Source organism: Desmodus rotundus, chromosome 4 (assembly GCF_022682495.2).
Source record: "Desmodus rotundus isolate HL8 chromosome 4, HLdesRot8A.1, whole genome shotgun sequence".
Lineage (NCBI taxonomy): Eukaryota > Metazoa > Chordata > Mammalia > Chiroptera > Phyllostomidae > Desmodus > Desmodus rotundus.
Genome location: NC_071390.1, coordinates 9,645,125 through 9,655,602, shown reverse-complemented (window position 1 = coordinate 9,655,602; position 10,478 = coordinate 9,645,125). Strand labels below are relative to the sequence as shown.

The 10,478-nt window shown below is 54.9% G+C and overlaps 1 protein-coding gene across 2 annotated transcripts; it reads left to right on the top strand.

Moving 5' to 3' along the window:
• The first annotated feature begins 13 nt into the window (after positions 1–13).
• EMX2 (empty spiracles homeobox 2) lies at positions 14–6,492 on the top strand. 2 transcript variants are annotated; one of them, XM_024555823.3, is made up of 3 exons: positions 14–767; positions 2,625–2,809; positions 5,017–6,492. In XM_024555823.3, exons 1-3 carry the CDS (start codon positions 359–361, stop codon positions 5,182–5,184), a joined length of 762 nt encoding a protein of 253 aa, XP_024411591.1. In that variant the 5' UTR covers positions 14–358; the 3' UTR covers positions 5,185–6,492. The 2 variants fall into 2 exon arrangements, with proteins under 2 accessions (XP_024411591.1, XP_053779073.1); XM_053923098.2 differs by lacking the exon at positions 2,625–2,809 and having other exon boundaries at positions 5,017–5,478.
• Positions 6,493–10,478: the final 3,986 nt, after the last annotated feature.

The following is a 10,478-nucleotide window of genomic DNA, read 5'->3' as shown; positions in this document are numbered from 1 at the left end:
TGTCTCTAACTCCGATCCCCCCCCCCCACGCCATCTCGCCAAAAAAAAAAAAAAAAAAAAAATTACCCCAATCCACGCCTGCAAATTCTTCTGGAAGGATTTTTCCCCCTCTCTCCAGGTTGGGCGCGTTTGGTGCAAGATTCTCGGGATCCTCGGCTTTGCCTCTCCCTCCCCCACCCCCCTCCTTTCCTTTTTCCTTTCCTTTCTTTCTTCCTTTCCTCCCCCCACCCCCACCCCAAACAAACAAGTCCCCAATTCTAGTCCGTCCTCGCCGCGGGCAGCGAGCGGCGGAGGCAGCGCGCCGCGGTCGCCGGGAGCCGGGAGCCGGGAGCCCCGGGCGCCAGCTCCTCGGCGCAGCATGTTCCAGCCGGCGCCCAAGCGCTGTTTCACCATCGAGTCGCTGGTGGCCAAGGACAGTCCCCTGCCCGCCTCGCGCTCTGAGGACCCCATTCGTCCCGCGGCGCTCAGCTACGCTAACTCCAGCCCCATAAACCCGTTCCTCAACGGCTTCCACTCGGCGGCTGCCGCCGCTGCGGCCGGCAGGGGCGTCTACTCCAACCCGGACTTGGTGTTCGCCGAGGCGGTCTCACACCCGCCCAACCCCGCGGTGCCAGTGCACCCGGTGCCGCCGCCGCACGCCCTGGCCGCCCACCCCCTGCCCTCCTCGCACTCGCCACACCCCCTCTTCGCCTCGCAGCAGCGGGACCCGTCTACCTTCTACCCCTGGCTCATCCATCGTTACCGATATCTGGGCCATCGCTTCCAAGGTACGTGCCACGTCGCGCGGCTGGCAGCACGCCGCATCCCGCATGCCCTGGGCCTGCTCGGGGTGGGCGCTTGGCAAGCTCGGCCGGAGGTTCCTCCCGCTGGCAGGCCGCGCACTCTATTCGTAAATCGGGCGGCAAGGGGCCGGGCGTGCTGTTGGTTCCCAGCTTCCAAAGCTGCGGCCGGTCCGGGGGCTGGCCTGCGGCCGAAAGTTGTCCCCGAGTGGTCTCGGGTTGCCGACGAGGCAGCGTAGAAGTCCCGGAGCCCGCGGGGTCCCCAGTCTCTAGCGCTTCTCCGCGATGCCCTCGGCGCCTGGGCTCCGAGGGTCGAGGACCCGGCCCAGCCGCCAAGTTTACCTTCAACTGCGTTCGACACTGTTCGCCGCTCACTCTGCGCCCCTTTAGCCGAGACCCGTGACTGCTCTGGCTACGGCATTCTTCCCGCGGCGAGAGTCTCGCGCGCCCGGGGCAAAATCGGGGTGTTGCTTTTTTCCTGATGTTTGGAGGCTCGGGAGAGGCGGGAACCCGCGCGGGCTGAAACCTCCGAGGCTCCGCACACTCGATTTGGGGCGCGGAGCCGCAGCGTCGGGAAGACAGGTTCAGTCTGGTTTGTTTTTTTTGTTTATTTTTCTTTTGAGAGAAATGAACCGAGTCGGGAGAAAGGCCGGAGAAGATTCTGTTTGGATATTCTCCTTTCTTGCTATTTTTTGGTTTGTTTGTTTTTTCTCCGTGTGGGGGTGGGAGGAAAGTTAAAACTCCAGAAAAAGAAGCGAGTAATTAGTTGAGCGATCGGAGCCGGGAAAAGACTTACCTCCCGCGGCAGCCGATCGATACTCGGCGGCTCGTCCATTCATTAACCCTTTGCGTTCCTGCTAGAGCCTAGAATCGGGTAGATGCCAACCCGCCTCTAATTTAAAAAACGAACACAAAACAAACCAGAAACAACCGTGCGTGTCTTCCCTGACCAGATTTGCCTCCATTGCTGCCTGAACTGTAGGTTAGTTTTTCTTTGTTTGAGCTTTTAGTGAATCTGTTTCCACCCTGATGAGTGTATCCGAAACTCTCTGGCTTTGCTCGCAAAGTTTAGGGCTCCCTTTCCTTAGTGTCTGCTAGCCACGCTCTCGGTCCCCGCACCAGGCCCGGAACAGCCCGGGTCTTCCCAGGCCGCGGGCAGCCCGATCAGGCGCCCGCAGCTCGCTAACCGACGGGTTTCGATCCCTTCGCTCGCGGCTCCCAGTTCTCTGGAACCGGACAGCGGGGGAGCCGGGTCCTCGCGAGACAGAGGCAGCAGAAGAGAGGCACACCCGCCCTCGAGGTTTAGGTCCCAGACAGGCTGCGAAGACACTCCCGTCCTCTGCAGTTTCCAGGGGGGAAAATCTTAAATACATAATTTAAAAATAAGTCTTCGAGAAAACCCTGGATATCGGTCCGCCGCCTTTCCACCCCGATCAAAGTGCCCGGAAAGGTTAGAAAGAGAAAGCCATTTCTTTGGGTCGTGGGCTCCGATTCCCGGGCCTGTCCCTGCCTCGCCCTTCTCTGCCCAGGGCGCCCAGCACGGAGGTGGGGAGGCCTGCGCACTAGGGCGGCTGAGAAGTCCGCGGAGGTCAGGAGCCTGGGGACCGGCCCCGCAGAGACAGCTTCGGGTTCGGGGCCGCACAGCTAGAGCCCGGTGGTCCGGGCTGGGCAGCTGGCCCGGTATCCTCTTCGTGCGACTCCAGAGGGTCCCCAGCCCCACAGGCCGAGGCGCAGAAGCTAAGCAAAGGCCCTGAGCGCGATGTCCCGCCAGCCCGGCTCCTAAGAAGCGCGCGGCCCCAGCCAGGGCTGTCCCCTCTAACGGGACTTCTGCTGTGTCCCCCGCAGGGAATGACACAAGCCCCGAGAGCTTCCTTTTGCACAACGCGCTGGCCCGAAAGCCGAAGCGGATCCGAACCGCCTTTTCCCCGTCCCAGCTTCTGAGGCTGGAACACGCCTTCGAGAAAAACCACTACGTGGTGGGCGCCGAGAGAAAGCAGCTGGCGCACAGCCTCAGCCTCACGGAAACTCAGGTGAGCCGGGCCCAGGCGCAGCGACCCCATCCCCAAGCTTTGGACCCTAGCAGCTGGTCCGCAAGTGCGGAGCTCAGAGAAGGCCCTCGGCTGCAAAGAGCCCGGGAGCTGGTTCCACGCCCCCTCGCTCAGGATGTGTGTTTCGAGGTGCCAGGCTTCCTTGGTCTCCAGAAGGAACTGCAGGAGGCTATCCGCCCCAGGCTTTGGGTGGGGGGCGAGGGGACAGGCTGGGTCGCACCTTCTGTCGGCTGGACATGCCTTGCAGCTCCTGGCTAAGTCACCTTCGCACTTCTGATGAAACTTTTGGTGAGAGTGTAGGGACCCGGCTGGAGCCCAGGAAGAGGGAGAGAGCAATGGGGTGTTGGCATATCAGGTGTCTAAGCTGGAGAAGTCTGGGAATGAGTTAAAGGCAAGTTCTGTGCGACCACAGGCCCATTCTCCCACCGCTTACTCCTTTGGAAGGGATCTGAGAGTCAGAAGGCGGAAGCCATGAATCCTGGGTGCGTCCCTAAATCAGAGAAAGAGAGTTGGAAGGCTACGAAGAGAAGGGCTGCTTCCGGGGACAGACCCTTCCGTCGCCTTGGGTTCCTGAGGCGGGCCTGGCTCCCGCCTGCCCCAGGGCCGGGAGGGGGCTCAGGGCTACAGTAGGTGCTACTGTATGCGGAGCCCCAGGGCGGGGTCAGAGTTCTCAGCAAACAGTAACGTTTTCGTGAAGATTAAGTTGTAACACTTTTTCTGGGAGGCTCAAAGAGGTCGAAGCTTTGTTTTAAAACGTCCCCCCCGACAAAACCGGGGAGGGCCCCGCGGGCTGGTGCGCGGCCGGCACAAGGCGCAGCCCCGGCTGATTTCTCCTGGAGAGTCGAGGTGGTGGTGGTCTTTGTCCGCCTCGCTGCCCACGCTGCCTGCAGTCTTTGTGTGCGTGTCAAGCCCCGAGCGCAGGGACGCGCGCCTTGGGCGAGCGCCGGGGAGAAATGAACCGTCCTCCCCTTCAATTAGCAAACTCAAAGCAAATTAAACTCAGCCTTGTTCCAGCTCTGCTTTTTCATGGGGCACTTGGGGGGATTGGGCATGCGGGGAAAGCAAGCTGGGACCTGGGCTGGACTCTCGAAGGAGGGAGTGGAGGGGACCTCAGCGGCCTGTGGCGGTGCTGTTAGGATAGGACAGGTCTGCGGGCCTGAGAGGTGCGACCACCACCATTTACTTCCCTTACCTGCACCTCACAGGTGGAAAAGCTTGGACAGTGTCACTGTCTGGTCTTTTCAGTGATTGGGGACCCTCCACCCAGCTTCCCCAGAGGGCCTTGGAGATTGTAGCTGAGTGAATCCCTTGCCTCATTGATGCCCAGACCTCTAGCAGCTGCTCTGCAAGGACCAGGCTGTCAGAGGAGCCCTGCTAGGAAGCAACGTGGCCAGGGTAGGAGCTTGGCCCTGTCCTGCCCTGCAACTGGTTAGGAGGGAGCAAGAGGAGTCTCGTCCTCTCTTCTCTCCTTTTTCTCAGTTTCTTTCTTTCCCTTTTTTTTCTGGAGGTATTTCAGAAGCTTTCACTTTTGAGCCTCGTTTCCTAACTGCAGTGGAATAGCTGGGTTGGTCCCTAGGCTTCTGCACCCCATGTCCCTCCTGGCTTCCTCCGGCACCCCCTACCACCCACTCTTGCTCACCTGCAAGAATCCTGAGCAAGGAGAAGGAAGCTCAGGCAAATCCGGACTGCCTACCCAGGGCCCAGGCCTCACAGAGGAGGCGCTATATTTAGGCAGTGCTGCGGAAACCGACAGAAAATAGAAAGCATATTGGGCCCTGCAGGAAGCTGCAGCAGCTGGAGCGAGGTCTTTACTGCACTGGCTAAGTCGAGGAGTTAGGGACATGTCTCTTTTTATTTTTCTTTACTTATTATTTTTATAGGGGTTTCTCATGCTTTGCAAGGCTTTTGTTCTCAGCGGAGTGTGGGTGTCCCGTGCAGGGCCAGGTGAGAAGGGCAGTCTGTGCACTCTGGGCCCTTGCCGGGGAAAGTGACTCGGGAGGGCCAGGGCAGGGAGCCAGGCTTCCCACCCGCCCTGCTCCCTGAAGGGAGGCCATGCAGAGGCTGGCCTGCGGACACGCGCTGGGGGACTGGACCTTCTGTTTCAGACGGAGTCTGAGCCGGGCAAAGGCAGAAGAGATAGGAGGGCGCTGTGGAGGAACTAACGCGCCCCTTCTGCCTTTGGCCCGCAGGTAAAAGTATGGTTTCAGAACCGAAGGACCAAGTTCAAAAGACAGAAGCTGGAGGAAGAAGGTTCAGATTCCCAACAAAAGAAAAAAGGGACGCATCATATTAACCGGTGGAGAATCGCCACCAAGCAGGCGAGTCCCGAGGAAATAGATGTAACCTCAGACGATTAAAAACACAAACCGAACCCCACAGAAACGGACTACACGGAGCAAAACAGACAGGGAGAGGAGGGGAAGAAGGGAAAAAAAACCCCTGCAAAACAAAAACAAACCGCACACACACATTCACCGAAAATGGGAGAGGGAATCAGAGAGACATCAGCGGAGCGACGCAGACTTTGGGCAGCGAGTGCGCAGGGTCCGGATGGATCGGAGGGCGCACCTAGAAGGCAGAGGACAGAGGCTCCTTGATCGACACGCAACCCTTGTCCAAAGAGGCAGTTGAGTGAGACAGAGAGACAGATAGAGACAGAGCGAGAAAGAGAGCAGAGAGAGAGAGATCCAAACGTGGCAAAGCGGAAGGCACTCTGACAAGGGGAGCTGTCAGTCAAATGCCAAGCCAGCCAGATGAGATGATTGGCAGGTATTCCGTTTATCACAGTCCGATTTATTTTTTAAAAAAATGGTGATAATAATGATGATAAAAGTAAAAACCCAACCAGACACAGGACTTTATATTTTGCACTTCGCAGTGTTGTTCCCAAATCTTTAAAAAATAATTAGTATAATAACGATCGAAATTTCATATCCAGCCCCATCCCACACCTGTTCAAAAACTTGAATTGCATGTAGCAGTTGTTGGGTGAATGATGTCTAAAGACAGAAAATGAATTGTAATTCTCTTTTCCTTTTAAAGACAGGTTCTGTGTGCTTTTCATTTGGATTTTTTTCGAGAAATGTGCAGTCTGTAAACACTTTTTGATACCTTCTGACGTCAAAGTGATCGTGAAAGGGAAATGAAGTAGGCTCAGCGATAGTGGTCCTCTTACAGAGAAATGGGGAGCCGGATGGGGGGCTGGGGGGGCTGGGGAGGGGGCCCGCCAGAGTCAGTAATTGTGTTGGAAAAAAAACCACCTAAATTAATTGTATTTCTTGGACATTCCCTTTCCTGACATCCCAAGGCTTAAAACCATGAAGCAAACTCCTTTTAGTGGTTGGAGATATTGGCCGAGTTCAACCATTTACTGTGAAGGCCATTCCAAACTTTAAATGTGTCTATTGCGAAAATCGAAGGACTGTAGTAAGCGGGGATGATGTTAAGTGTGGCCAAAGACACGGCGGCAAGTTTTCAAGCACTGAGTTTCTATTCCAAGATCATAGACTTACTAAAGAGAGTGACAAATGCTTCCTTAATGTCTTCTATACCAGAATGTAAATATTTTTGTGTTTTGTGTTAATTTGTTAGAATTCTAACACACTATATACTTCCAAGAAGTATGTCAATGTCAATATTTTGTCAATAAAGATTTATCAATATGCCCTCAGAGTAGTCGTCTTGGGAAATTGAAGGAAACTTTTTTCCTTAAAAAAAGTATGTCCAATAATTTGAGTGTGGTCCTTCCCCAACTAGGCTCAAGAAACCCAGCCTCCCCACCCACAAAAGGGCCAGACTGATGGATTCTTGGGCATTTTAAAGAGAGATGAGGGTGGAAAGGGGAGAGGATTAAGAAAACCTAAGTCCTTCAGAAAAGGGATGGGAGAAAAGTTTTTCCAACCAGATCTTTGCCCATTGCAAGGCTGACTGAGGGAGTTTAGTTTCAATTGCAGGTTAAAAATGCCTGCTTCTTTTAACCTCTAGTTACCTTTTAAAAATCTAGATATATAGTTATGTATTGAAGACAATTCTTCCAGGATTGGGGGTAACACCTGGCAGAATCCAAATCCGGGGATTTTTAAACTGTTTCTGACTTTAAACCCCAAAGTGCAAGCCTCTCTCTCTCTCTCTCTCTCTCTCTCTCTCTCTCTCGCTCGCTCTCGCTCTCGCTCTCGCTCTCTCCCTTCTTTCTTTCTTTCCACTCTCTGTTCCCAGTCTGCCCAAGGTGATGAGGCAGGCCCAAGGGCCTCAGCAGCCTTATAAGGCAAGCTTTTTGAGAAACCTCCAACTCTTGATTTTAACATTAAAGAAAAAGTTGTAACCAGTCTTGAAGGAAACTTAGCTCCCCCCTCCTTCCCCCTTCTAGGGGTACGAGGTTGTTTTTGCATGCTTCATTTGCTTCTTATCCTGATAGGCTGCATTAATCAGTTTTATTTCCATTGATAGAGAAACCTCGTCTGTTCTGTTCGAGCTACAAAGCGTCCTGCGAGCTTTTGTGAAAGTGCAAATCAGTTTAAGCAATTATCATACCAGGAATATGAAGGGGAAAGAGGAGGCCTTGCCCAGTGGTCTCCTTTAATCTCTTAATCCATGGATCCAGGGGGGCTGCCTGGACATAATTTAGGACAATCTCCCCACCCTTTACACTGTGATAAGGCCGAGTTACAATGCAGGGCAAAAATACAAGCTTTGTTAACACCCTGCCTTGAAAAGTTAAGATTAGACATTCTGTGCACGCGTGGGGACTACAGGGCACTATGGAAATTTCCCTTTCTTTCCCCCTTCCCTCCCCTCTTCTAAAGTGGAATTCATTCTTGGTCTTTCTCCCTCTTTCCTTTTGTGAATATATCTCTGCCTCTCTCTCCTCTCTTTCTGTCTGTGTCTGCTCCTCTCGAGAACCCTGGCTGTTCAAGGTGCATTTTCACGCAGACTCCTCTGGGAAGGTATGTGTGTGTTGTGGGGGGACTTGAATGCAGGAGGTCGCTGGGGTGAACGGGGACCTGTCTCAGGAGACCCTGCTTGTCTCTGGGAGGAACTGGTGCTGCCCCGACTGTCCTGGAAACTCAGGTGGGGTTTCCACACACATTAACAGCAAGACCTCGGTGACCGATGGCTGTCCCAAGGGCTCTGCAGTCAACGCCACAGTACCGCACCCCTTACTCTAAATGAGTTACCTTTTCCTTCTACTCACTCTCCCAAGCCCAGACAGAGTACCTCAAACATGGAACACAGATCGGCTAAAATTCAGACGGACTTTTCACAAGAAAATTTCCCAGTTGGATAACAGGTTTATTTCTGCAGAACCATATACTTCTTTTTAAGTACAAGAAAAGGGGGAGAGTGACAAAGATTTTTTTTTTTTTTTTTGGTAAACGTCCTATGTAGTGTAACAGCAATAAAATCATCAGAGAATACCATTAGCTTTGAAAAAAACCCTAAAAGCTTTATTACAAACCAAGCTTTGAAAATAGGGGGGATTAGGCGGCTGAAAGGGTCCCACAATGGTAAGAAGAAAAGGTTTCATGCTAATGAGGTTAATGCCCTTTGTATCTCGGGCCTCCACATCTTCATTACGCGCTATCTCCGGCTGCACCGAGCGGCTCAGAGGGCCGCAATCCACTCCAACGCCCCCCTTCCCGGCCCAAAGAAGGATTTGATAGCAGCTCTGTTCAAACTAGATAATTATATCTTTTCAAGTCGGAATTAAGATAAAGAAAGTGAAGCAGAGGCGGCTCGCCTTGATCCACTGCAAACAAATTTGGCGCACTTTCGAGTCCTTCCCCCACCTCAAAAAGGCAGGACAGTCAGCTTATTAGCCGCTCGTTTGCTTTATTAATTCATCTATTTAAAGTGGCAGGATTAGAGCGTCTAATGTGGACGCGGGCTGCAGTGGCGCTGAGGAATATAAATATTTGCGAGATGCCATCCCACGATGAGTATCTGGGCACTGGGCGCAGGGCAGGGTGCGGGGCGCTCGCGTGCCTCATGACTGCGTCCCCCTGGCAGTGCCTCAAACACGGGCTGGGCTGCGGCCTTTGGGACAAGGGGTGCGTGAGACCTATGCGCCCCAGGTCTGGTGTCTCAGGAGTGCCAGGCCTGGACGCCCCTGGCAGGGCTCCGTGGGCATCGACGGCCAGGTTCTGTGTTCCTCCCTTAACATGTCGAACCGCATGCATGTTGCCTCGTGTCCTGCCTGTTACCCTGAACTGGGATGTGTTTTACACGTTTGATCCACATCCCGCTCCCCTGTCGATTGCTTGTGGGCCTTCCCTGTGCGTTCCCCCAGTGCCTGTTGGATTTGGGGAAAGGAGAGGCGTGGGCTCTCGGTTTGCATTTCCCCGCGAGAGTCAGACCGAGTGTCTATGGCCTGTGTGCCCGGCTACATTATCCTTCCGGTGAGGTACACGTGAGTTCAGCCAGCGTTTGGAGTTTGGGATCCTGTTCCTCCGCGCGGCCCGGAACCTGGGAGTCGGGGGCGGGGGTTCAAGGCAACAGAGGCTCCCGGGGTGGGAGAAACCTTGGACCCCCATCTCCGGGCAGCTACCCTTTTCTGCTTCTCTTCTGGATGTCCGGTGCCCTCAGCTCCCTCCGACTCTGTTCCTGGCAGACAAGCCGAGCCGTAGCGGGAGCGTTGGCGACGGCCGGGAACCTGCCGGGCCACTTTTGTGCTAGGGGCGGATTGTGGTAGGCAGAGAGTCGGGCCAAGCGGGCCAGGGAGAAAGGGGGCTCCGGCCTGCGCGCGGCCTTGGGAACCTCGGCTCCTCCCCTCCCCGCCTCGAGTAGCAGGAAAACAAAGTCTCGGACTCTCAGGCCGCTTGGGGAGGGAGTCTGGCGGCTGTGAGGCCTGGCCCGGGGCCCCGCTCCGCGGTGGGGGCGTCTGGGCTGGGCTGCCGGCGTGTGTGAGTTGCAAGTCGAATTCAGGGTGTGGACGTGAGTGAGGGTGAAAGGCTGTGCTTGTGTGTTCGCACAGGTCGAGTGCCGAGTGAGGTCTGTGGAACAGTTGTTTGTGCCGAGATGCAACGGTGTGTCTGAGCCAGGACTTAGTCAGGATGTGTAGGTGCTGACTGTGCGCGCCACCTGCGTGAGTTGGAGGATGGAGAGACCAGCGCTACGGGTGTAGATTGTGAGTGCCGGGCTGTCCAGCCGTCCTTGGGCATCTAGATTGCTTTGAGCTAGGACCAGCACGTGCAGTTAGTTGTGCTGTTGTAACCAGAGTGCCCAGAAAGGGGTAGAAATGCGCTTGTGTAAAGAATTGGTGTGCCACTGTCTGGCCGCGCAGTGCACCCTGTTGAGTCTGGCTGTAGTCGTAGGTCTCAGACGATGGGAATGGCCTCAGCGTGTGTGTCACTTGTGATAACATTTCTCTGTGTTTGGTGGGGGCTCCCGCGTGATGGCGCCCATGCCAGCGCCCGGGCAGCATTTGCGCGCTGCACGATGTGTGTGTGTGTCTAGGGAGGAGGCCTGCGCTCTGGTATTGTTCCCACAGCGCACCGCACTCGCTCTGAAGTTTGGCAAACAAAGGTCGTTTTTCGCGACTGCATTTTTCTAGGCCAGCATTTATTATTCCAGCAATCAGCGTTTGATTTACTTGTTGCCTCTTCAGAGCAGCCGCGGGCCCGGCGGAGGGAGAAACGGGCCTAAAGAGCTGGGC

Coding starts and splice junctions, on each gene's coding strand:
- EMX2 (XM_024555823.3), top strand. CDS start 359: ATGTTCCAGCCGGCGCCCAAGCGCTGTTTCACCATCGAGTCGCTGGTG. Junction 768..2,624: donor TCTGGGCCATCGCTTCCAAG/GTACGTGCCACG, acceptor TGTCCCCCGCAG/GGAATGACACAAGCCCCGAG. Junction 2,810..5,016: donor TCAGCCTCACGGAAACTCAG/GTGAGCCGGGCC, acceptor TTTGGCCCGCAG/GTAAAAGTATGGTTTCAGAA.